The 27,583-nt window shown below is 40.8% G+C and overlaps 1 protein-coding gene across 2 annotated transcripts in view; it reads right to left on the reverse strand.

The window, feature by feature from the left end:
• LOC102221936 (protein jagged-1-like) overlaps positions 1-27,583 on the reverse strand; it is a 55,822-nt gene that overhangs the window by 24,534 nt on the left and 3,705 nt on the right. For both annotated transcript variants that reach the window (XM_023351808.1, XM_023351807.1), the window contains exon 2: positions 23,366-23,695. In XM_023351808.1, the coding sequence (XP_023207576.1) occupies positions 23,366-23,695 (330 nt within the window). The remainder of the gene's footprint in view (positions 1-23,365; positions 23,696-27,583) is intronic.

Below are 27,583 nucleotides of genomic sequence, written 5' to 3' on the forward strand. Positions count from 1 at the left end.
CTCAAATCCCCTATGATTCTATCCAGAACCAAAAGGCAGAACCAGAACCAGAGGCAGGAAGTGAAGTAGGATTTAGAGATGAAAAAAGTGATTGATATCAGCAGCTAATCATAGTGTCTCCCTTAAAACAGCTATGTTTTTCTGTACTGCTACAGTTCCTTACCTTCCTAAAAATAATGGCATAAGTCATTTTTTCCCAAAAGTGATTTATTTATTTAATTTTTTTTTTTTTTTTTTTTTTTGCTAAAAACAAATTTTAGAAAGAAAGAGGTGGTGATTTTAGGAAGCACTACGGTATTTGTCTCATGCATAAAGAGCTACATGCTAGGTGCTTCTCTGTCTCTCAATAGCCCCTTGTTAGTGTAGAGCCCTGGAAATATGTTAAGAACGTGATAATGTTAAATTAGACTACTTTATTATTTTTTATTTCATAGATTTCTGTTATGATAATATCTCTTTAAGAAAGACTGAATGCATGATGGGAGTAAAAAGTTCATGACCTGTGAATAGACGAGAAGACAGAAAACTACACACGCTGTATGCTGAACCGTGGATTTTGTTTTAATAAAGTTGCACAAAAGCGAAGACCTTTGAGTTTTTTTTTCAGTTCTTTCTAAGGGTGCAACATAAATTTTGGTGTTTCCGCCCGGTTCAGCAAATGTTTTCTGCAATGAGAAGTGATTTTTTTTGTATGAAGAGGAACTACGTTTCGGCGGAGCAACGCGAACTACACACGCTGTATGCTGAACCGTGGATTTTGTTTTAATAAAGTTGCACAAAAGCGAAGACCTTTGAGTTTTTTTTCAGTTCTTTCTAAGGGTGCAACATTAGCGCCTCAAGCTTTAGCAGTTGCACCAAATGAGGGGGTAAATATTTTAGCATTACCCCATAGTTACTTGATTGTGTTATAAAAGTGCCTGGAAATTACTTAATGCTTCCCCTGTACCAGAAAACAGACAGTTTCTCAAGAATTTTATTGTTATGATGCCATTAGCCTAAGGTAGCACAAGCTAGTGCTAGCTAACATTTCCACTACTGTTAACATACACATGCTATATTATAAAGTTCAAAACATCATTCAGACAAAAAATGTTATGAAAATATAAGATCCTAATGGGCAATATGAGTTGTAATTATTAGAAAGGAGGGGTTGTAATGTGAAATTGTCTTTTTTAGCCTTACATCATGTTACATGATGTTTTTCCTTCATGAAGAGCATACCTGCAGTGTTGCTTTGGTTTTTTCAGGCATGTTTGAGAAATCCCTGCCTGCTACTCAGCTGAATCAACAATTAGCAAACCCCCAGAGGAACTGTGAGTCTGCTGAGAACGTCATACAAACTACTTCTCAGTAAAATGCTAAGAACGGTTCTAAACGGCATAACGAGAAGCATTGTTGCGATGACGCGCTGAAAGAGGACTATAAAGCTTCTCATAAAGACAAGGAACCAATTTCACTGTGTTAACTTGTGAAGTCATATTTATTTTATGTCATGTTTGATATTTAGAGAATTTCTATTACAAGTGAATGTGACATAGTGACTTTATTTTGCTATAAAATGACACTATGTGTCTGGAAAAGGCATAATACTGCCTCTAACTGATTTTTTAGTTATTTTTTAGAAAAGCTGAGTAAAATTTTTAGTTGTTTTTTTTTTTGTGCAATTGTTTAGAGTCCAATATTAAGATTAGGTAATATATTTCATTAAATTGAGATAATAGGATTACATAAGTGTTCACTTCTTCCTACTCTTTAACAAATAGAAAAGTGGTAAACAAATAATTTTGTTCTTGGATATGTATGCACACGTTTTTCTCTGTTCCACTGATTTCTTGTTGTTGCTTTTTTTAACTGTTTGAATTAAATACATGAATAAAATAAAAATAAAATAATTAATTTCTTTAAGGTGTTTTCATAAACATAACTTATACTTTCTTAAATATTTTTAATGGAACTTAAAAAAAAATATTGGTGCGTATATTTTAGACACCTTGTAGGCATATAAACCTTGACTCCAAAGATAAAACTGTTAAAAATGCATCAAACTGGACATTTCAGCGGAGGTCCCTCAGAAACAATCTGAGCTGAAGGGATATCTTCCATCTCCTCACCTTTCCACAACCCTCCACACGATAAATTAGGACACTTCTACCTCCCAGTGTGATCGATAAAAATGCACAACTAAATAAAGAGCTTAAATAAAGCAGCAGAGTCAAGTTAAATGTTCTGTTAGTGGATAAGCTGCAGGAGCTGATCAAGCCGGTTCTGCTGATATTCACGAATAGAAAACTCTCCGGCGCCTCGGCCTCACTGGAAGACTCCCTAACTTTATCACCTCTTCAATCAAACCTCCTCACTCGGCCTTCCTTCCTCCCTCTGGAGGTGCCTCACCTTCGCTGCCTGCCAACTGTTATTAATGGCAGGTAAAGCCCTGAAGGAAGTCCAGCCTTTTCATCGCTGATGCTCTCTGTTATTTATCCTCCTCGGTGGCGCACATATTCTCACTTCCTGTAAGAGCGTGCCGCCAGGTGAAGCCGCGATACAGGAAGAGGGTGTGTGTGTGTGTGTGTGTGTGTGTGTGTGTGTGTGTGTGTGTGTGTGTGTGTGTACTCGGCTCTGTTTTGGAGATTGGGCTCCTGTCTGCAGGTCAGAAAGGATCCGAGTAACCATGGTTACCAAATTAAAAATCACAGCAACAACTGTGTCTGAAGAGAGTCGTCTGCAACGCCCTGGCAATTTCTGCGAATACATGCACACACACACAGACAATGCCGCGTTTGTGATGCCAGGAGATGCGAGGCAGTTTAAGGCAGAGTTACCTCACAGTCTCAGGAAACGACGATGAAAAACATTACAACAACATCGACAAGAGGCTGATCACAGCCAGAGATTTAAAAAAAATACATAGTGGACTTTGTTCCAGCACAAACAACATAAAGTGTTTTGATTTTTTCTGTGTGTGGAATGAATGACCTAAGTGGTGACAACAAGGACTTGACCTAATGGAAAGGTTTTTTGTGTGTTTTCTTCTATTCTTACGTGTGCTGAAAGGAAAATAACCCCTTTCAAAACAGAGAAAGGAAACATAACAGCGAAGTAAAAGGTTTTTTATCTAAACTTTTGCAGACGACAGCTGGAATTAGCTTTTCAGGAGAGAGATGAAACTCGGCGGTTGTTTTCTGTGGCGCAAAGTGTGGAAGTCGTCATTCTCACAATCAGTTTCACTGTCACAACAAATAGTTAAACAGTCGGTGCAGCTACGGGGCCAGTCACCGGTGTCAAGCTACACTAGGGTTTTATCCAGTTGACATGCTTCTCTGCACTGCCGGTCAGCTGGCTGAACGGAGGCACCACAGACAAACTCTGCCGTTGGGAGAAAAAAAGGTAACAGAGAAGGCGTGGAAACTAAAATCATCACTTTTATGAAAAGTACAAACTGCTTGTATCTGTAAAATACAAAAAAGAGGCTGGATACCAGAGCAGAACGACAAAAATACTTTGTTTTTATTCCCCGCAAAAAGCTCCCAAATTTTTGCTGCTTGTTTTTTCTTCAGTATTGTCAGGTCTATTAAAATTAAAATCCTAAATAGGTGTTGCTTGCGTTGTAACTCTAAAGTTCATACGCCAGGAGGTCATTTTTAAATAAAAGCAAAAAGATCATCTTATATACATCAATGCTTGACTTTTACTTCGACCCTGTGATACCCTGTGGTATTTTTGCTGACAATGATCAAATAATGAGATCCGTGTTGCCAGTTTGGGCTGAAAAAAAAAGAAGGAAAAAAACAGCCTTGGGCATGTTGTTGAAATCTGGGCTGCTTTTCACAACATTTAGTGGGTTTTTTGAAAGTGTTCAGAGGAAAAATTCTTTCAAAATAGTTCTAATTGTGTGGCGGATTAGCACAAAACTTTTATTAAAATGCCATATTTTTGCTTATTTTATGAGCCAATTTATTTATTTTTGAAATCTCTGGCGTGACATCATCAATGATTAACAGCCTATGTTGCAGAGCAGAAATCCCAGGGCAACATCGTGATTTAAAGTCACGTCCTTTTCCGTCCTGGTGGCGTCTGGTTCTGTTCAGAACATAATAAAGGACAAACAAAAACGCTGCGATTTGTCACAACTCTATAAATGCAGTCAATGTTTTTTTCTTTTAAGAGTTGGGTGGGTTTTGTGTTGTGTTTGGGCTGGAAACTGTCAGTCAGACCTGGCAACCCTGAATGAGATTGTCAAACTGGCCCTTGCCTTGTGGCTACGAACGCGTTTTTTTTTTTGTGCCAGACTAAGACCGGATAGAGTCTCCAAAGTCTGGAAGGGATTTTTAGGAGAGGATCAAGCATTTCTCTACTGCACGTGCTGAAATGTGAGAGTTTCCCAACTGTTTCAATCACGCTTAACTCTTCAGAGGTGATATTGTGGGGGGTTGATTATCCATGATGTGTGGCTAGCATCCAATTAAGTGGCTCAAAGGAAAAACTGACCATGATGGCCTCACGCCAACCTGAGCACGCCCACATCAGGCTGGCAACTCGTCAAATCATTTACTGTATCATTTTTGTCGTGACAGCTGCTGTGTACATGGCAACCTCCTGTAAAAAATAAAGTTGCCGTTCTCCGGTCCCTTGAACACAGAGAGCACAACGCGTCGGGTTCCCAGCGGAAGACTGGGAAAACGTTGGGAGACGGAGGGAGCTGGGAGGGAGGTTGTAAGATCTCAGGCTGACGATCAAATGCGAAATAAATTTGCGACGTCGACGAAGAGAAACCTCAGAAATTAGCGGTGATGAAAGAGGAAGAGGACAGAGAGCAGGGCATGTAACTTCAGAATAAGCACAGACTCGTTAAACTCAAATTCAGGCTTCGCGAGCCTTGGTGTGGTGAGCGCACAGTGACTGGCTAAAGACAGATTTGGGATTTTATATGAACTATGGTTGCCACAACACTAAAAATTCAAACTCGACACCAACAGTAGGAACACTTATACTCAGTGCAATTTGCAAAACTGCATTCAAAGAATTGCTCGGAGGGCAGAAGCTCTTCCTAATAAAGCTAAAGATTGCAATAGTTGATCATTTTAATAAGGGCAAATCAACACCGATTTGAAATAGAAAAATAATGTGAGTGTTGTTTCACTATAGGAAATATTTTCCTATAGAAATATAGGAAAACAGACAACACTTCAGATGCGTTAATATCCTTTATTGAGCTGAGTAACTTGGATTTAGTTTATTTGAACAACTGATTATTTTAGTGTAAGCAAGAATCCAGTCCATGATCAATATTCTGTTTCTGAGCTACATAAAAGTCCTGAACTGGGAATGTTACAAGTTTTCCAGGTTTTTAAAAGAATAAATGCAACAAAAATGTCTGACTGTAGGTCTTAGTTGTTACTCTTATTTGTTGCTTGGTTGCGTTTTCAGTCTCCTGTGTTGCATGGAAAGTACGGCTACAGTTATATTTGTTTTAGCTTCCTTATTTTACGCGAACAGTGGGACATGGAGCTCTCTCAAAGTCTCTCACACACCTGAACTGCTCTGCCTTGAAGCAGGGAGAGACGGGAACGAAACACACAAACTGCTGCACTAATAATCAAACTACGCTTAAAGCTCCCCCAAAAATGGCAACAAATTAAACGTAAAGAAAATATTTACTGTAGAAATTAATGAAGGTTTCACTCACTGCCAGCCACAGATCTGAAGAAATCCAAGAAAAGCGATTCAACAACAATGTAGAGCATAGACTTCATACACTAAACACTTGAGTTGTTAAAATAAATCAAGCAGAATTAATTTTAGCTTTTTATTTCATTCATAATGTTTGATTTCGCCGTTTTCTACACGCTAGATTTTCTTGTTGAGCATTTAAAATTAACAGCAGCAGATGTTTTGGATTATCACGTTCACCAGCTAATGATATGCCTCGCAGACATTTGTGATTAATTATTTGTCACAGCAGCAGCTGACGAGTCAAAAGTCAGCAGTAAAATATCAATTTGCCTCATTAAACTTTTATCTTGCAGTTTTTCTGTGTTTTGCGCTGTAAAAAATGCACCTGAAACCTGATTTTCACCAGATTACTCTCAAATTTAGTGCAATATCTTAACTTGCACTTTAATTTACACTTTTCCAGGATTGAAGATTCTCGTAAAAACTTTGAACTCTGGAAAGTTTATGGATCTGGGATGAACAGGTTCTGCAGTGTTAGACTGAGAAATGAAAAATGTGAGAGCAATACTCGACACAGCTGATGAACTACCCAATGATGTAAGACAAGCTGTATGAAATACCTCTATAGGCAGACATTTTTGCAGACAGGAAGTGGATTCTTGATTTCCTCTACCTCCAGTGCATCCAAGGAATGCTCAGGAGCCACACAGATGAGCCTTTTCTGCAACATTTCAACTTGAGATTTCTATGCGTTCATATGAGCGACTGAACCTCTTGCACAGAAATGCCTCATGCTGAATCACATTCATTCTCTGATTGGTCAAAGTGATCGAAGTTCAGCATGTTAGTGTAAAAACCTTTCAAGTCTGGATACAAGCTTGTGTGTTCATCCCTCAGGTTGTATGCTTTCAGCCATTTTTTAAAATGGCCGCAGGTTTTGACCCTTTTAAATCAATTATTGCCATAAAATGTTACCAATAATTATGGCTTGGATGAACTTTATCACATCACATGCATTCAACTATGGTCTTTCGCTTATACAACAAGTTCAGATGCCAAAGCTGTAACAGAGGACTTTGACTGGTTAACTGGAAGGAGATGAAGATGTGCGACACAGAGTGTCGTCTTAATGTGTTAGCTTCCACTAGTGCTTTTTCTTTGTTTTGCAGCTCAAAGCTAGCAGAGCAAATTTTTTAATGTGTTTAGTGGACTAGCATTAGCTTCTGTTAATTTCTAATATGTTTAGCAGTTTAGCAACAGTTGCTAATTTTTTACACGTTTAGTGGATTAGCATTAGCTTCTGCTAATTTTGAACAGTTTAGCAGCTAAGTAATTGGTGCTCATATTTTTAATGTGTTCAGCAGATTAGCAGTAGCCAAGCTAGGATTCTTGTTTATCAGTGTTTAGTGAACCAATGTTGGTCATTAGCTGCGACCACTGTTGACTTTAATTCTCTCCATTACAACCATGGCAGCCATTTTGAAAAGTGTCCACCAGAAAAAGAAAAAACGAGGTCAGGGAAATAACCATATTCGATGGTTCAAAATATGTAAGCTATGATCAGACATCAAAACATGCAAAAACTTAATTTTCCATGACAACTGCGGTGGCCCTCTTGAAAAAAATCTAAACTTTATCAGTAAATATGACGTCTATTGCTCCAATCATACAAGAGTTGACACCAGAAGTATTTGTGATAAAATGGTCAAATTTATTTAAAAAAAAAGGCTTCCTTGAATTTTCTTAGTGACTAACTTTTTTATTTTCAAAAAAGCAAGCCACCGCGAACATCTGTGCCATGTCAGGTTATCGTTCTTGGATCCACACGTGAAAGATCTTACTGAAATATTCAATCATCCGCTGCTCTCTATGCAGGTGCAGAGAGAACTAAAAGAGAGCAGCCGTCTCCCAAAGCACTAAAACAACACGAAAGCAGCAGAATGAGTGTGGATGGTGGCAGTCTACTCCCTTCAGCTGCAGGCCGTCTGGTCATACTGATGCCTCTCCCTCACACTCGCAAACAGACATCAATTATCGCACTGCGAATTCTGTTCTGCAAAGGTTTATGGCTGTTTCTTTCCTCTTTGCATCCCCTCTCTTTTCTCAGCGAGCCCCTCCGCTCCCTCCTCCCATATAGGTGCCCTCTCTCGCCGTCTGTCCCTCCCTCGCTCCCCCTCAGACATGGGCAGGGTAGGATATCCCGACAAAGCCAGGCTGTACAAACAGAGCTCTACGACAGGAAGAACTCCCATCCCTGAGAGAGGAATTTCCCCTTAGAGCTCACACACACACACACACGCCCACACACAACACACACACTCACAGCAGATCAGACCTACACCGTAACCCTTTGTTTTTTCGCTTTCATTTATAATCCGGAATAATTTGAGACAAAACATGTCATTCATCAATTTAGACAGCAAACAGGAATTTGTGGTGTTTTGCCTTATTCGCTCAACAAAAGCTTGAATGTATTCATCGTTGAGTAAAAATGGCCGCCGCTACTTTAGAGTCGATAAAGAGTTGTTGGCTTTCAGTTTTCCCCCCTTTTTTCCCAATAAAAGCTCAGATTTTAAATCGCAACAAAGTGTTGTTTGCCGTTACCGTTGACTTTCCTGTTTCCAGATGCATTAATATGCAAATTTTCAAATGGCAAATTAAAAAGGCACAGATTTGAACTGCAAATGGCTGAGGTGAAAAAAAAAAGTGTGAACAAGCGAGACTCTGCCAACATATCTGAGGAATAAAAAGTGTTATTTGAATGAGAGGATTCTCCTAAAACTGGCACCGTAGTGAGATGTTGCTCTGTTTTTTCCCATTTACTTATGAGTAATATTTCTAAATTAGCGTTGTATATATTTTTTCACTGTAATGTTGAATCTCTGTATTTCTTCAGACATGTTGCTAATTTTGACACATCACAGGAGGTCAGAATTAATGTGGATTCATTTGTGTTTTCTTTTCAAAATTGCTTCACCGATTGGGATTCAAATTAGAATTTCCCGAAGTCAATTTATGTCGGCAAACTAATTTAGCAAATTTGTTCAACAAGACCTGCTGCGCTTGTAATTAACTTAAATTAATCAAGCTGCACCACCAATTAAACACACTTCTTCTTTTTATTATTATTTTTTTTGTTTGTTTAAATAAGCAGCTGGCTAAATTGCTTTTCAGAAAAGATTCAGATGGCAAAAATCATAAAACACTTTGACCCATTTAGACTGTTTTTCTGTTATTATTGCATCTGTTAGAGAACAGATCTTGAATCCCAAATAAGACGAATGATTGATTTTTTATTTTACGGTCAATTATGGCTGCTACTTTTCTTCCTTGACACCTAAAATGCCACAAGTGACGAGGAAACATCTTCTTATGCCTCTCATAAAGACTAAAGATGTGGACTGAATCTCTCATCTACATACGCTTGTATGGCATAACATTATGACCAGTTGCCTTTTCCTGCTGACCCATAAACACATTGACTCCACTAGTGCCAGAGACATTAGCACCAGATCCTTTAAGTCCTGTGACATCACAAAGAGGAGCAAATGGATTAAAGTTTGCAATTTAGCATTTGCATTTAAAAGCCTTTGGTGCACACATAACACAGACCTGCTTGTAGGAGAGTGACAGCTAAACAGAAGGTTAATTAGTTTGCTATATTGTGATACTTCAGCCTGGCGTGTTATTGTTGTGCTACGTTAAAAAGCTCAAATCAATCACAGAACCTCTCTCCAAATCATGCAAATGGTTGTCATGACTGCAGCTGCAACTGAGCCGGATTAGACGCTCGACACCTTACCTGTGCTGTAAACTGGTTGTTGAGGTAACCACAGAAACAATGCAATTACTATTCCTGCAGCAGGTTTGCTGCTGCACTGTAAAGTGTGTTTGATTAAAGCGCCACCGCGGAAACGCTTTTTTGGTTCGTTTTCGGCAAGAATGAGAAAAAGTCAGTCAGACTGGTTTCTAGTGGGAAGAGCACAGAGGAGTGAAATGTCGTCTGATTCCTTGAGCTCTTGAGAGCCCCACAGTCTAAGTGGGATTCTGTCAAATATGACTATTGTGCTGCTGAAAGCTTTCTGTGACCAAAACAACGAAGAAAAACAATCAGAGTACAAAGGAGCGGGAGGCATTACGGTGGCTCAAATGTGAATTTTAAAACCTTCTACGGATATTAACCAGCAAACACGCCCACACACACGCCCACACACACACACACACACACACAGAACTCGAGACGAGAAATTAGACCCCCAGTGTGCAGCCATCCACCCCGCCCCGCTCCCGTGGCCCCGTCTCTGTAATTAGACGTCTCTGTTCTCACACTCCTGACGTCCCCTCTGTTTTTCTTCCATTGTGGATATAATTAGCAGCAGACTTTATCTGCCCTTGTTTGCCATCATTCACTTTCCATCTGTCCAACAGCGCTGAAGGAAAGTCAGTCATCTGGCTGCTTTTCCTAAAAACTCTCGACCCTCCGGCGGGGAACCCAAAGCTTTGACTGTTCGCTGCAGAGGAACGCAGGACGTTTTCCTGCTAGGAGTCAAAAATACAAACTGAGTGAAGGAAAGAATGCATTTCTGAGCTCAGCCTGAGTCACATAACAAAAAATACAGAGTCTGTCTCCTTTGAGACGATTATTTCATGAAGAAAATTAGTTTCTCTGAACTTGTGCAAACTCAAAAAATTATTTGAGTCTGATAATATTTTTATTTTGTAAGCTTTGCATATTTACAGAGTATCATAACCTGACATTTATATCTTGTTTTTTTTTTTTTTTTAAAAAAAAAGCTTTAATGTATGTTTCCATATTTTTTATATTGGTTTTTACCACTATATCAATGTTATCTTTGTTTTCAGTTCTACACTCAACATTGTCATTGATTATTTTTTTCTCTCTCTCCAGTAATTTGTTCAGAATTTGTTAGCATTATTATGATTTTTATTCAGTCGTGATGCATTCACTGCACCACAGACGCGTGAGTTCAACAGCCAGTTCCTGCTTTGTCACTGTTTTATGTCATTTCTCATCAAGAGTCTCTCAGTTATTCAACGTTTTCAGTACAAATGCGTCTCTTGTTCAGATATTTTCCTCAGCCAAAACTCATAACGTCTGGATTCCCATTTTGATAGAATGAGCACAAAAGCAGATCTGCCTTTACAGAAACCAACATCTTAAGCACCAATAAAATTCATTTTGGAGCACTGATCTCCAAAAACAAGAGGTAGAATAATTGAAACATGTGGATTTATAGGCATATCTTTCTGTCTATAAACCCAGACAGTGTTTATATACGTTCATCCTTATCGGAAAACGTGAACAAACGCTGAAAATCTTCTTTTTAAGTTTTTTTTTTTTTTTGCAGTAAATCTGTAACAACTTTGACATAACTTTCTAAAAGTGCCCCCACTGAAAGAAGAAAACAGGTGAGCCAAATTTCTAAAACAGAGCTAATTTGCAACAAGTAATCAAATTAAGCTTATCCGCATAAATGTGAGTGTACATAAGTTTATTAAGTTGTCATGGTGACCAAACGTAAATATATTAGATCTAACAAACTTAATTTGATTACATTTAACACATTGTAGATCATAATCAGCCAATTACTGCTTGACTGGATTTGATCGGTGAGCAGGAGGTCAAATCCTGCTGACCTCTGCAGTCTCCAGATCTCAAGAAACTGGCTATTGACGGAATAGTTTAAGTTTTATAACAGGGATCAGCATAGGAGAGCTTAAAGTCTCTTGTTTTAAGAAGATTTTAGTATAAAGTTTTACCAACATATTTTTCTACCATCTTTTACTGCCTTTATGCTCAACTTCAGCCCTACATCTGAACATTTCTGTTGTAATAGTTAAGCTTGACGCAAAAAAAATCAATGAATCAAATAATAAAATTAAAATGAGGTCACTAATTTCAATTCTGATTATTATTACTTTTGGAAAGGCAGTTTTGTTTACAGACACCATACTCTATTTTATTTATGGTTTTGGTTGTAAGTCTGGTTTTTTCCTGTCTTGTTTTTTGTGCTTTTTACAAAGTATTCTTTACTAAATTAAAGTTTACTAGCAGATAAACTTGCGTTATTGTGCCATTATCAATACATTACTTGAAAACGGTCACAAAACAACAATATTATCTTCTATCGCAATCATTTCTGGGACAATTTATCGTCCAGCAAAAACCGCTAAATTGTGACAAATCTATTTCTCTGCTTGTTCATGAAAACATTTAACTCTAAGTAGCAGGATTATTTCAGCCATTAAAAAGTTCAGTATTGTCTCTTTACATTACAGATAACTTAGTGAAGAATCTGGTTATACTTTGGATCTTTAAATGCTTGGCTACTGACAAAACCAACCACATTTTAACTTTACCAAAAGCACATAAAAACAAACATGCAGGTGCATAATTTCTGTTCGCAGTAAAAAGCAGAAACTTTGCACTTTAAAGAGGAAATTCACTCGGACTTCTCTTTGTCTCATTTAGCCGCCACCCTCTCCGTCTGAAAGTCACATTCCTGCGAGGTTAATTGGCCGCGGCCACTTCAAACGCCGTGGAACAACAGAGGCCTCTTGACATGTCGTGCGATGTCAGGCTGTCTCATCCTTATCCTGTCCGCCCATCGGCCCCTGCTCCTCCTCCACCTCCTGCTGATTATGATTCTCTCAGCAGAGTGAGTAAGCCGCCATGACACGCGCACTTCCACCCAAAGCACCTGTGCCCTTTTCCCTGAGATCATCGGCAGGCCTCCTCCTCCTCCTCCTCCTCTGCTCCGTCTCTTCCCTCACTTCCTCTTTGCTCACCGTTTCCCCTCCGTTCCGCCGCTTGCGACAACTTTCACACATTATCCCCAGCTCGACCTCCTCCCTCACATCCTCCATCATAACCCAGGCTAACGCCGACCTCCCTCACATCCACAGGAAATCACCCTTTTCCAGCCGATGGACGCTTCACGTGTAAGAGTCTGCTGAGTGGCATCACCGTTATTATCTAGAAAATAGTCGGAGGGCAAAAACGTGTGTGCGCATCCTCACACTGTTGATTAAATTGCGTCAGTATGCGTGTGAGCTCTTGCACTTTGTAAGTCAGGTTGGTTTTCATGAAGTCGGTTTGATGAATAACTAGTGTTGATGTTACGTTTTGGCATTTTACTATTATTTAAAATCATGCCCATGTTGTCTTTGAGGCAGATCATTTTAATAAGTATATTTTTTATAAATTTAATGTTTTAGCTGTTAACAGAGCAAATTATGGTTTCATTTAGACTTTTTTCTTATTTTTGAAATGCTACCAGAAATGTTTTAGTGGAAATTAAAGACAAAACTAAATGAGTATTTATTTTATACTGTGTGGAATAAGATATAAGTCATCACCAACATTTCTTTAATTTAGGCCTGACAATCTAAGATCCATTGTTCCTCAGGTGCGTAAATAATTTGGTTATGAGCCTCAGGTGTTTGTGTTTGTGTCCTCACATCCTCCTTGTTTTATTTTTTTTTCTCAAATATTCCTTTCAGTTTTCTACGGTCCAAGCACAGTTTGGGTCAGCTGGCTGAAACTTGGACACAATAAAATTTCCCAACAGGGCAGAGATCGGTAAAAGTCATCAAATGCTCTTAGAATAAAGTAAAAAACCAGAGTTTCAACGATCTGACCCTAACTGTAACCACCTGATGAAAGGATATTGATCAGTGGAAATGTGCGATTCTTTATATTTTATCGATTCGAAATCAAGTAAGTACAGGGCCCATATCGTCGACACCAATTCTGATACCGATACTTTTTATTTATTGATGCATCTTCAAACTTCTGACATTTACTTGTTATTGTGTTTTTTCCTTTGAAGAATTTTTGTTCAAAACAAGGACAGAACTTGCGCAAAGTTTATAGTTATCTACAGAATACCTGAATCACATGTGAACATGATTTGTGTGCAGTTTTCCCAAATAAACAAAGTGCAAACAAATATAATTTGAGAGCACATCAAAACAAATTATTTTTTAGGTAGAGCCAAGAAACTGCAATACAAAAATAAAACGAAATTTAAAGCAGGAATCTGAAACTTAAGTGTTCATTTTACCACATAGTGTCGATTCAGTACTGATGCCAACATGGTGTCGATATTATCGATATTTTGGATCAATCAATCTGCTCATATCTATTGATCAGCCTGTGTAGGAACAACAAGGAGACTTAGAGACTCAAGCAACAATGAACTGGAAGATGCTGCAACCTCCTCACAGCATCAACATGGACGGAGAAGCCACTGCTCAGAAACCAGAACCTTCACTGCTCATGTAGATGAGGCAAACATCTCCTGGACAATCGAAGGATAAATGCTGAGGCGGTTAGCCAAGATGATTTAGAGGAGCTAAGATGTGACTGTCGAGAATAGTAGTGGCAGCGTCATGATGAGGGACGTGCTGGTAAATTACACAAAGTTAAGAGAACGACCTCCAGGTTCGCTTCTGCTCAACAGGTGGGTTGCTGCAACTTGGAAACAAATGGTGGACCGCCATCCCAAAGTGGACAAAGCAAACAAACAAGCTGCAATATATAACTTTTTTAATCTGTTTTTTAAAACATATATTTGCTAAAACAGTCACTAGGTTGTGACTTTATAATATTAGACAGATAATCTGGTAAAAGATCAAGCTCCTCCCTGAGCTGCTAGTACCTTTTGAAGAAATGAACCGTCCAAAAACAACCAATCAGAGCCAGGAGGAAGGTATTAGTGCTGTCAATCATCCTCGTGTACGTACTGCTGCACGTGCTAACGGCAGAGAAACAGCTTACAGTTACAGAAAAGCTGTTCATCCGCTGTCTTCGGCGGCCATGCTAACTAGCCTTAGCAATCATGACAGCCTATGCTGACGAGAACCGTAGAGAGAAAGGGGGAGGGTGTGAGCGGCGCATACATGAGCATGATTGACAGTTATGCAGTCACGACATGGTGACAGTTTTAACAAATATGAAAAAATCATTTTCATGAGCGCTACACATTGCAGCTTGAACCCAGTTGAAAGTTGACCTGGACACCGAACCTCCACCTCTGACCCTGAAACTCACATCCTGCTCCCATGTTAACATGAGATCCGTGTCCAAACTTAAGCCTCTTCCTGGAACACCAGGCAGCAGTCGAGGCCTTACATGGGTTTTTTTTATATACTGTCATAAAAAGCAGCTGAAATTGAATCATTAAAGCTGAGCATCGTCCGAAACGTTCCCCGCTGCAACAACATGAGTCCATCAGACCCGAGCCCGAGGCTGCAGGGGTACAATCAGCAGTGAGTCATTGTCAAACATTTCGTGCTCAAAATGTTTGCGGTCGGTGCTGTTGAGCTTTGGCAACAAAGGAGACCACAGGGAGGGGGGGAGAGAAAAGGCAGGTCCGCCGGGACCCGATCCGGCTGAAGATCTCAGGAGGGCAGCGACACACAAAACAAAAACACCGGTTTAAATCTGCGTGTGGGGGCAAAGAAAGGGAAGGAGAGACGTGACGGGGTGAAAGACGTCAGAAGGACGGGCCCTGAAAGGAAACTATTGTTTGTAATTACAGCTTTGAGTCCATTTGTACACCTGCAAGCTGCACACAAACGGAGACACTCGCTAATCTCACAATGATCGTGTAAATCAAACTCCTCTCTATTCTCTCTCTTTTTCTTTTTTTTTAATAAAGACTCTCGATCCAATTTGCACACAAATGAAATCATTAATGCGCGCCTCCCCAGAGACGTTTACCCTATCTCTAAAAAACACCCACTTCAAATCCTGCTGGAAATTAACCCTTTTTTTGTGTGGGTGTGCGTGTGCGTGTGTGTGTGTGTGTGAGTGGATCCGGATGCATTTGGTGCATTTGGGTGTGTCTGTGGGAGGCAAATTAAAAGGATTGTGAGGAGAAAAGTGTGTCTGCAGATGTGTATGTTCAGACAACGGTATCAGCATACATGCAGGTATGCAAGGCTGCACCGGAGAGTCAATTAGGGAGGGGGGGACAAAAGAGAGGAAAACATAGGCGACACACGGAGGAAGAGTGAAAGAGAAACTCCGGAGGGGAAAGAAAGCTCCGACTATGCTCGTCTACGTTCGTTTCTCTTCAGCGGTTTCTCTCTGCTCGGCTCCCACACAGCAGGAATGTGCAGGTTGCAACAATGGCTGTGTGTCTCCATCACATGCTATGGGAATGAATGAGACCGCCCTCTGTTCAAAACCCGGAGACTAAAGTGCATTCGTTTTATTACTCCAAGCATAATTAGGAAACTCGACTGCGGGTGCTTTCGTTTTTGAAATTTCTCACGTTTACTTTTCATCCTGTCCAATGAAAGTCTTGTCCCGCATGTCCTGAACGGCACCAAGGGTTTGGTTTGTTTTATGCGACAGCAACGAGATCGAAATGTCCAGCAGATGCATTTACAGTCCAATTTGGACATGAAAAATGCTGCAGCTCATAGAGAGGGGGGAGCATAATGGGTCAGAGCTGAAATAAATATGTTATTAGAATTGTAAGACCGAGACAGAAACCCACTGATGTTTAATATTCTGCTGCTACAATCCATTCAAAGGCTTTTTTATTGTTTACTTTCATAACCAAATTATATAATGGCCAGATGGTCATTTGTAGAAATGTCCAGCTGGCCAATTGGTAGGCAATACAGAAAACCTTTTGAAACCTGGATTCCCTCCACTACATTTCTCACCCTTGACCTCTACAGGAGGCGACGGCCTGTTACCAACACCAAGTTACACCAGCAACGAATGGATGAAATCAATAAAAAATTGATTAATAAAAGTTTTGGCAAAGAAGTTCATTATTGATTCATTATGAGGCCGTGTCGCGGTCGTTCACTTGGTCAGTGCTAGCTGACTAATTTACGCATCAATCGAAAATAAAATCGACTGATTAATCAAATATTAAAATAATTATTAGTTGCAGCCTGATCTACCACAGTAAACGCAGCGACTGCAGAGGAGACTATTACGAGTTCGGGAGTTTGGAGGAGCAAGTAATGGTAGATGAGCTGAAGCATCTCATTTTACATTCAGAAGCCAAAAAAGGAAAATGAAAAAAAAAAGACGTCAGGTGGGACGTTCGTATGAACGGCTTCGGACAAATGCTCCTCAGAACGACCCATCCTGCTCTCTGGATGAAAAATCTGCTTCTAGAGGTTGAGGATTTTGGGCCGTTGTCAGCATAAACAATAGTTTCGCATGAAGAGGAAGGCAATAAGTTGGCTATGGGCGTTGTGGCAAACAGGGGCGGACGGCATTAGGCTTACGGACCAATTCCCCACTTGTTGCTGCACACTCCCACTCAGCTGGCTTAAAACTAGGCTTTGACTCCCTCGCACTTACAGGAAATACACATTTGGCTGTTTTAAAAGTGTGTTTCAAACCTGTTGCTGATAAAGCTTTGAGCAGCAGACTGCAGGCTAGCTAAGGAGTCAGTACTGAACGTATAGACTGTCCTGTTGTTAATCCATTAAGAACAGAAGCATTTGAAAGCTAGTCATATATTTAATACTTGCTTATTTCTATGTCTCAACATCACCATAACTATAAATAATTGTTAAATACAGACATAAGTTCAATAATTACAGCGATAAATTACTGCAAAATGGTCTCAGATTACACCTCATAATGAAACAACATGAAGTTGATGAGAATGAAGTGGGACAAGATGTTAGCAATATTTTTGTAATAGGTAAAAGTTCAATGTTTGGTGTTCACAAATATAGTGAAAGGTGTTATAAGTATTTTGAGTTCTTAGCGAGAGATGCAGTCCAGATCCAACGGAGAAATAAACCAGATACAAACCATAAACTGTGATATTCTCTCAGCATTTACCAATCAGTTGTATCTTCACAGTTTCTGTTTTTCTTTCCTCTGAGCCATAAAAAAGAACTTAAAGTGCTCTTTTTATTTCATTTCCAACTCATCGGAAGTCTGGACGTCCAGAGGTTGACAGAGGCGAAGGTTAAGAAGCGACGCTTTCCCAAGAGGAAAACTTTTATAGTCGGCGTCGAACAAAGTGGACAAAGTTTAGACATTTGTTCCTCATTTTCCTCATTTTGCTCAGATACTGTCGCCACTAATCCTCAAGTCTGTGCAGAAAATGTTCAAAATGAGAAGAAATGTTCTTCTGTTGTATTTTGGGGAGGCACAACAGGTATCCAGACTCTTTTCTCTCTTTTTTTGCACAATATGTTGCATTAATGCAGATGTTTTCAAACTGAGAAGAAAAATTGTGTAGTTGAGGCTTAAGACAGCCTACAAACATTTAGCTATAAGAGATAAGTAAAGCCATTTCTTCCTCAAAAAAAAAGCTTCGAGTCTGATTTAAGCCTCTCTGCTGTCTGCAAATGCGTTGCAATAATAACTTTAATTACTGTAATATCCATAAGGCTGCTGTGACAGATGAATATTTTTGGGCCGTATGTGAGCACTTAAATGCAATTACTTCCTGTTAAAAGCTCCATGACTGAGGGGACGGTCACTGCTTTTAATGCTTGACCTTCTTCCCATGTTTTCAGCACACGTACACACACACACACATATATATATATATATATATATATATATATATATATATATATATATATATATATATATATATAAATAAATAAATATATATATATATATATGTCACTTATAATTATTGCAAAAAATTGATTATGCTGTATGACATAATTTGTATAATTTGTATAATTCTCAAACACCAGGTGTTTCAGATTAATATCAAAGATGCAAACTAGATCATTTGATGCAAAACCTTTTTCTTTTTTTTTTTCTTTTACGTTTAAGATACTTAAGAAAAACGTAAAATTTAAACATGATCACTGTTATTAGCCCGGATTATAGCCCTAACAACATAAAACTGAACTTCATTAATAATTTTGGGGAGTTGAACGATGACATTCAAACACTCGGGGAAGCTTTCTGTTCTCTCACGCTTCCATTTAAAACAGACCCAGGAACAAACTCTGTGACTCGGCGAGAAGCCTGTGTGGTTCACTGCGACACATTTGCATGATGGAAACAGTTTGCATGTCGCTGTAGAACGAAGGAGATTGCACGTGCAGCACACGGTCCGTTTTTCTCATCTGGTGCACTTCTTTTAGAAGCAAAATCATCCGATTCGAGTTGTTTTTATGCACTGAAGCCAACAGACGTTCCCTTGAGTTTGATTTTGCATTCCCGCAGCTTGGATTTGGTTCTTTCCTGCAATGTTTGCTTTGTATCAAGACAAACACCTTTATTCATGATGAAAACGAATAAAGTCCAAAGAGCAGGTTTGAAAGGCATTAAGAACCCCTGAAGAATTAAGAATCAAGCTTGACGTCATCTATAAATAATCAGTATTTAATACCATTTCCTCGTTCACAGCTTGCGCTGCTCTAACATCGTTTATGTAAATTATTTTTGTTGACTCAATGAAGCCACTATATTTATATATATTTCTCACTTGTTTCTAAAGGCATCCATGTTCGACACTCACAGCTACTCTTCAATAAACTCACATTTTCTCCCTGTTATTGTCATACCTAGCAAGTGGTATCCTTTAGCGCTAAGCTAACTTCAGGCTGTTTCCTCCCTGCTTTGATATGACTCGTTGATAATTTGACATCTAACATATTTCAGTTCAGTTTCACCGAATTTTGTGGCGAAAAAAAACACTGTCAGGAAAGGATGTTCTTGTGGCTCAGGTAAGAACATCTAGAAACCAACACGTCATTCTCTGATCTAAACAAATTCAAGTCTTCACAAAGCCATTTCTGACTTGTAAAATCAGCTCCATATTGAGGACAATATGAAGCTCGTCCTCAAGCTCCATATTTGCAGCAGGACAACGATAGAAAGCAGCCCAACAAATTTCCCTTTATTGGAGTGGCCTAGCCAAAGTCTGGGCTTAACTTGAGGTGAGAAACGACCTTGAACTGGCTTTTCCTCTTGATAAATAAAACCATAATTTTTAAAAAAGAAAATTTATTTTTGTCTCTTCTTGGGTTATCTTTGTCTTCTATTTAAGACTTTTGGATTATCTGAAACATTTGTGACAAAAAAACAAAACTAAAGAAATCTGACAAGATGCAAATACTTTTTACTTCAACGTAATTGACCTTAATAATTTCACTGAAGCATCTAAGGGAGATTCCTTTATTCTTCGGTGACTTTAATTAGTAGAAGGGCCAAAGTAAATATCAAAAGCACTTTAAAATCTTAAAACAGGAAAGCAAGATAGTCAGGCTGTTTCAGAACTCTGAACCCTAAATGTTCCAGCAGCAGACAGTGAGATAAATAAAGCGTATCCCTCATAAAGGTAAAAATAAGCGATGTCCTCTGCCAGCCTGCCTCCTTGCACTCACCGTTTATTTGTTTCTGCTCGACAGAAGCTAATTAAGCGCTTTCATGTCAGCTTGCTTTGTTCCTCTTATTGTTTAAAGCAGAGCTAATACCTACAGAGACGGCGCTTCAAGAAATGACTTATGTTACGAAGTCTTTGAATTTGTCTAATCTCAGCTGAAAAACAAAAGAAAAGAAACCAGACTGCTGACTGACTGTTCCTCTGGGGGTCGAGAACAAGTCGCGCTCCTCAGGATCACAGATTTTCCTGGAGGCGGCAAAAAGAACAAGTAGTTGTTTTTTTTTAACATCCAAAACTAAACTAAAATAAAATTAAAGTGCAGGATTTAGATTTAGAGGGGGGGGGGAATCCCAACGTGGACTGAGAGCAGCTTAAAGGGCACAAAACAAATACAACCCAACCAATTACAATCACGCCCACATTCATAAGCAAATGCACATATTTCCCTGGAGAGATTAGAGGAGGGAGAACAGAGAGAGCTCACCTTACCTCATAATGACTCGGCTCACCTGTTGATCCCCTCACCTGGGGCAGGGGGGAGATCACCCCCGCCCCCCTCCGCCCCTCTGCTCCGCCTCATAGAGATGGCCGGATAAAGCCATCCTTTCAGCTGAGGCTGCCACAGAGCGTCCCGATCCGGCCCGCCCCTCGGCGCGGCCCTGAAACCGATCCAGGTAGGCTTTCTCACGGAGAAACTTTCTCACACTCGCACCTGCCAATCACACACCTCCCCGGAGAGCGCGACGAGGAGGATGAAGCTCGGGGCTCACGCGGCGTGCATGCAGCACACCCAGATGTAAACGGTACACAGATAAGGGAAGATAATTGGCTCTGGGACAGCGAGTCTCACAGGTAAACGGGCCGATACCGATCACAGGGAGGAAACCTAAGCCAGTCCTGTGCAGCATCCATGTGCGCAGGTGTATTAAAGGGACAGGGAGCTTTATCCTCATCAGGTAAATCAAACAGTTTTTAGTACGGAGACTCCGAGACGCTGGAGGAGCGAAGGAAACATGTTTCCCCACATCGCACACGTTTTCACAGCATGCTGTGATTAGAGCTTAAACTCTGGAACGCGTCAAGATAAAACCGAACTAAGCAAACTAAGAAACAATCACAAGGAGAAGAGATGAGGAGGAGGAGGAGGAGGAGGAGGAGGAGGAAAAGCCCTTTTAGCCAAAAACTAAAATAAAAGCTCTAAAGTCCCGTAGAAAATTATGGATCTGCCAAGTCATTTTAGAGGGATTCTCTTGAGCTTTAAACGAGCATTAGCTGCTAATGGAGTCTGAAAAGGAAGCAGCCTCTGTGTCTTTAATTCGCCCAAGCTGTGTTTGTTGGGGGTTTTTATATGTTAATAATGAAAACATTGGGGGGGGGGGGGGGGGGGGGATAAAAAAAAGCCGGCTGGAGAGGGGAATGAAAGAGCCGAGCTCAATAATCAATAAACCTTTTGGCCACTCTAGTGTTCTGTTTTGTAATTAAATTACTCTTTCATTCAAGGATGTCGAGTCTAGCAGCCAGGAGCAGGAAGTTCAAAAGCTCCCGAAAGAGCAAAAGTGAAAACATTTGGATGGATGGAAGAAAGAAAGAAACCGAGGAAACTGGTGGACAAAAAAAACAGGACTGAACGAATTCGCCAACAAGCCGACATTCAGACATGTAGTGGTCGGCATCCCACTCGGTGCCACAAATAACCTTCAAAAATGAAACTTAATATTGTGATTGTGGATTACCGATATTGCTATTCTATATCTAATCATCATAATTCAATACCTGCTGGTTGATATCAAGTCTCATGTTTCAGGCACCCTGTGCAACTTGTGAAACCAAAAAAAAAAAATGTATTTGTATTTTTTCGCGACTGCAGCCTACTTTCTCATGCACAGCCTGAGAAAAAATGTTTTTTTTTGTTCGATCAATCTGGGTTTTTCCCGAACAATCAAAGTTTTTTTTTCCCATTGTAGTCAAAAGGAAAAGCTCCACAGAGAATAGCCGAAATATTTAAGTCACACAAACTAAAGATGTACCTTTGTGTTAAGCAGCTGCAGCCCCATTGAGATATGCTACCGCTAAATATCAACAAGTCATATCAAAACAGAGTAAACATGCTAATGCTAGCATAGCACTATTTGTGGATTTTTTTTCTGCTGAACATATTTTATTATTTGTTATTATTTAAAATATTTGGAGAAGAAAATGCAGCTTGGGAAGTTGAAATATTAATCATGTTTGAGTTGGTGAGTACAACTAATTAGCACCACGAGCCTCCGTGGCTCTGATTAGTCACCAACTCAAAAGGATTAATATTACCTCCAAGCAGATGATACATGTTGGTAAAATGAAAAGATTATCTTTTTTAAACCTAAATCTGCTAGAGGTATTAATAATTATGAGCCTAACTTTACTTGGTGGCTCAAATGCTTCATCTGAAATGACTCACATCAGCGTTGGAGGACAAGCAATTGTGATCAAGTCCTCTCTAGTCTGATGGCAGATCAATCAAATCTACTGGCTTCAAACAAAAATTTGGCACCAAATATTCCTGCTTCCTTTCTTAAAGTGTCATTGTGAAGAGCGGGGGGAACAAAAAAGGGGTAAAAATGTTGAGCCGAGCTCATCAAACCATTTGATGACAATTTAGTTCTTTAATTGCCATCTATTTTTAATTCTCCCGCATGTAGGCGTCCAGATCGGCAGGTTTATTCAGTTAGATTTTGTGTTTTAAACGCACTGATGATCAGGCAGTCCCAGAAAGCAGCGGCCATTATCACCCCAAGAGGCTCTCAGCAGATGACAGCTGAGGGTCTCCCAGAATGAGTCGAAGCTGATGTGGAAGGCAGGCGCTCGTCTAGACGTGGCAAATACACTCACTTCAAAAAATAAATAAATAAAAAATACAATCCAAGCATGGATAAACAGCCATGATTGTTTCCTGTCACAAAACAGCGACAGTAAAGTGTTTGGACTCGTTCAAGGTCAGGAGAGAAAAAAAGGGGGGAGCCTAATAAAAGCCAGTGTTTGTGTTTAGATTAAGATTTTTTTTCTTTTCTTTTCTCCCCAGTAATAAAAAAAAATTGATTTTTGCTTTGAGAAGGCATCTCTCAAAGAGATATTTAGCTGAAATCGGTGATGAAAGCTGCTGTAATGGCTCCCAGTAATAGGAAAGCAACATCATGTGAACTCTGACAGCGAGGGGTTATCATCACTCCAATCTAGCCTTGGTTCGAGAGGATTGTATTATACTTGAAGCTTAGCCTGTTCCCTTGGTAACCATACTGGTAACAAGCACATCCCCCCACCCCATCCTCCATCCCAGTAGTACTTACTGGCCAGGCATATTTGAAGTGAATGGAGATGTGTCCGTTAGTCCCGTCCTCTCCTCCTCCGGGTTCGTGTCCTCGGTGCCGGAGCGACAGGGAGTTTCCGCCCAGGACGCCCGTGGTGCCGGATCCGAAGGTGCAGGTCCCCGTGGGGGCCACCCGGGCCTGGTACTCCTTGAGGCAGGCGTGGAAGAAGGTGTCGCACTGATCCCGGGCAGAGCAGCGCTGGCCGCCGCCGCCGGCCTGCAGGTCGCAGCAGTCTCCGGCCTGCAGGAGGCCGTGCGGGTTGTGGAAGTGACGGATCTGGAGCTCGAACATCCCGGCGGCGCGCACAGCCTGGACCGGGAGAGAGGGCAGAAAGTAGAGCGATGAGGAGGCGCTTTTCCCCCACCCGAAAACATGGAAACTCTCAGAAAGAAAGTTGTTCCTCAGAGCTCCGAATCAACTTTATGCTCCTGCCCAGCTACATCTGACGCGGGCTGACTAAACAGTCAGGCGTTTTCTGGGTTAGTTTGATTTGCTCAACAAAAGCAGGATCCCCCGCGGAGGACCTCTGCAGCAGGATTCTGTCTAATCACTATGAGAGCTGCTGGTGCTTCAGCTCCCGCTGAGCTTTTGCATCCCGCAGAAGGTTTTCACCATTAGAGAAGAGAGTGAGCCTCTGTGTTGTCATATTCACAAATAAGCTGCTGCTTTCAAACATGCCCACCGCCTTGCAGATATTTTCATAACACCTGAACTTTTCCACGTTTTGTGACGACGCAGCTACAGTTCTCGGTGTATCTTAGTCGGGTTTGTGTCCTCGGGTTCCACTGGGAAGTGGAAGGAAAGTGGTAACTGGCTTTTAAAAATTAGGACTGGTTTTAACTGCAGCTCCAGTTTTGTGTGTCTAGAGTTTTAAATTGGTCCCCATTCTTCTCAGCCTCCATCCGGTTAAACAAGGGAATCAGAGAAGACGGATTCCTGACAGATTTTCAAGTAGATGTAAGTCTGGACTTTGACTAGGCTGTGTGTTTGGGATTGTTGTTCTGATGGCAGGGGGTCCTCTCTGAGTCTCTGGTCTTTTCCAGCCTCCCAAAATGGTTTTCTGCCGGCATCAGCCCAGATTTAGATCTATTTATCTTCCCCACAGCATCATGCTGCCACCTCCGTGTCTCAAACTGTGGCTGATGTGTTCAGAGTAATGAGAAGTTTCCCTCAACAAGTAGGGGCTTTGGATATTTTACACAAGCACCTGAGGCCTACAAAGCAAAAAACACACACAGTATTTTTGTCTAGTCTAAATATCTTAATACATTTGAAATAAGACAAAACTAACTTACAAGTAACTTTTCAGCAACACATAGGAGTTTTTCAGTCAATAATCCCTTAATATTTTTCATAAACACTAAGGAATTATTGACTTAAAACAAGCTCCTATGTCTTGCTGAAAGTTACTTCTAAGTCAGTTTTCTCTTACTTCGGAATGTGCTAAGATATTTGCACAGGAAACTCAACCAAAAGTACTTGGTGATATTTTTTTGTCCTTGCAGTGAGGGTTTATCCACTCAGGTGAATTGCATTTAAGTAGCAGGTTGTCCTCTGGAGGCACCGTGCACTTTTTCAGGATTTTATTGGTAAAATAAAAAGTTCTTGGAGGCCACGTACGATTCATCGCTGGATGCTCTCTCTTCCAGCCAGAGAGAGAGAGAGAGAGAGAGAGAAGTGAAGCAGGAAAAAGAAGAAAAAAAGAAGAAAACAGAGAGAGACATAACTCTGATTCCCACAACTCTGTCTGACCTCTGCAGAGGAAAAAACAAACTTTTCCATCTAAATTATGAACAGACACACCAAACACTCCTGTCATATAATCCTCCAACTGTTTATCCCCCCACTTCCTTTTGTTTGCCTCGTCCCGTTCTTTTTCTTTGCTATGTGCGGCCGCCACTCCCTTCTTCTTCTTCTTCCCTCATGTCCTCATCCCCAGGGGGATCACTGGATTCTCCTCCTCCTCCTCCTCTTCTTCCTCCTCACTTCTTTCTCAATGCGAAGCTGTGATGTTCCTGTCATTTCTCTCCCGGCGGCGACAATCGGCCGCTCTGCTTTGTGTCCGTCGCCTCGTTTCATTCTCGGGGTTGGCTCCTTGTTTGTGGACGAGCCACACACATACACACACACACACACGCACACACACGCACTCGTTACACATATGCTGGAGTTAATAAGACCCCCTGAGATTCCCGGAGCAGAAGGGTCAGGTATGTGTGCGTGCAAGAAGGGGGGAAAGTGTGTGCCGAGTTTTATTTTTCTTTTCTTTTTGCAAAAATAAACCCGCCATAATCTGAGTTTGCCAGTAAAGCCCTTGCTGATCCACAGACATATGTAGCTCTGATAATCAGAGCTGTGAACCCGATCGTATGCGACGTGGTCCCAAGCCGAGCCAAAATCAGCCCATTGTTAAAGAGCGAGTGTCCCCCCGCTGCACCCGGGTCCCTGGGTGGGGGCCGGGGCCTGAAGAGAGAAGCGGAGGAGGATGGGTGGACTTGGCTACATCAAAAGGCTTGCGGAGATACAGTGGCGCTCATCACTCCACATCCTCCTTTCTTCCTCTCCTCCGCTCGCTGCCGGAGCCATTCCCCGCATACCAGCGTTTCAGCGCTCAGTCGGGGCCGAGACAGCGAGACAGAGGGGTCTGGGTCCGGGGGCCCCCCGGCCCGCTCGGCAGGAGACCCCTTGCACTGAGAGGCGCGCAGAAAGGTCCCCCGCCATTGAAAAGACGGATATTTACGGCTCAGTAATGGAGCTGACCGTTAGAGGAAGAGGAGACCTTAAAGCAGGCAGGGTGTAGAGGAGAAACGTGAAGAAAACCGAATCGCACAAAGTGTCTTTGCTCCAGTTTCTAGTGTAAATATACCAGTAAACCTGAAGTAAGATATAAATATTTAAAATAAAAACTAAGTCATGAGTAACTTATCAGCAAGATGTATGAGCTTGCCTAGTCAATAATATTGATGGATAAGTTCTACTTCCACCAGCAAATGTAATTTATAAAATAGAACTTTTTCATCAATATTAAGGAATTGTTGACTTAAAATAAGCTTCTGTATTTGCTGACAGGATATTTTTCAGTTAGTTTTGTCTTGTTTTAAGTGGACTAAGATGTTTGCAGTAAAATAAATAGACCAGAAGACTTAGTAAGATTTTGATGTTTTTGAAGTTCTTCTTTGCCAAATCGCTCAAGTTCAGTCAGATCAGACGAAGAGTGCATTTGAACACCAACTTTCAAGTCTTTCCACAGTCTGGACTTTGACTAGGCCAATCAGAGACATGAATGTGCTTTGATCGGCTCTCTGGCTGCGGGTTTAGAGTTGTTGTCTCTCTAGAAGGTGAACCAGGTGTTAGGATTCAGCGTTTAGATCCATCCGTCCTCCTATTAACGCTGACCAGCTCAACTGCCTTTACTGCGAATCCCCACAGCATGATGAAGCCTCCGCCATGTTTACTTGCTCAGGAAGTCGGTTTTCACAGCATTTAGCAAAAAGCTCAGCGTCGATCTCCTTCAAATAATCAACAGTCAAAAGGTTTTGTGGACGTCAGATCAATGAAATATGTGCAACTCAGTCAGCAGATTCTTCCACCTGAGCTGCGGGTTTCTGCATCCGCCCCAGAGTCGCTGAGAGCATTAGAAACTTAAATCACTTTGTGTCCATCTTGAGGCTGGAAAGGTACATTCGTGCTTGGATTCCTGGATAGCTCATTGTTCGCTTGTCTTAACAAGACCTCCCCGGATCGCCCGCAGGTTCCTCAGAACGCTTCGGAAAAGCTTCCGACAAAGTTCTCCAAGTTTTCACATGCTACAGTTTCGTTTGTTTGCACTTCGAAGCAGCTTTAAAATCCTCTGCCACAACCCGAATTTTGATTTATAGAGCTTCACATACAACGACTGTGTGATCAGGACCTGCTGTTGGCTTACAGCAGAGCTGAAGGAGAGGAAAAAGCTTCACATTTGTAGATAACTTGTCATATTTTGAACCTGTTTTCGGTAAATGTTGGTTTAACTGTTTGGTTTTAGTGAAGCACGTTGGGATGTTTGCCTTGAAATCTGCTCATTAACAAAATGTCAATGTTTTCAGAAGGTGCCTTTGTTTCTGTCTTCAGTTTATGCGTAACAAACGTCTAGTTGAATGTTTATCTAAAGGTTCCTGAGGTGCAATTTATCTGCCATCGATCCTCAAAACGAGAGGC

This window comes from Xiphophorus maculatus, chromosome 18, assembly GCF_002775205.1.
Source record: "Xiphophorus maculatus strain JP 163 A chromosome 18, X_maculatus-5.0-male, whole genome shotgun sequence".
In the NCBI taxonomy this organism is placed as follows: Eukaryota; Metazoa; Chordata; class Actinopteri; order Cyprinodontiformes; family Poeciliidae; genus Xiphophorus; species Xiphophorus maculatus.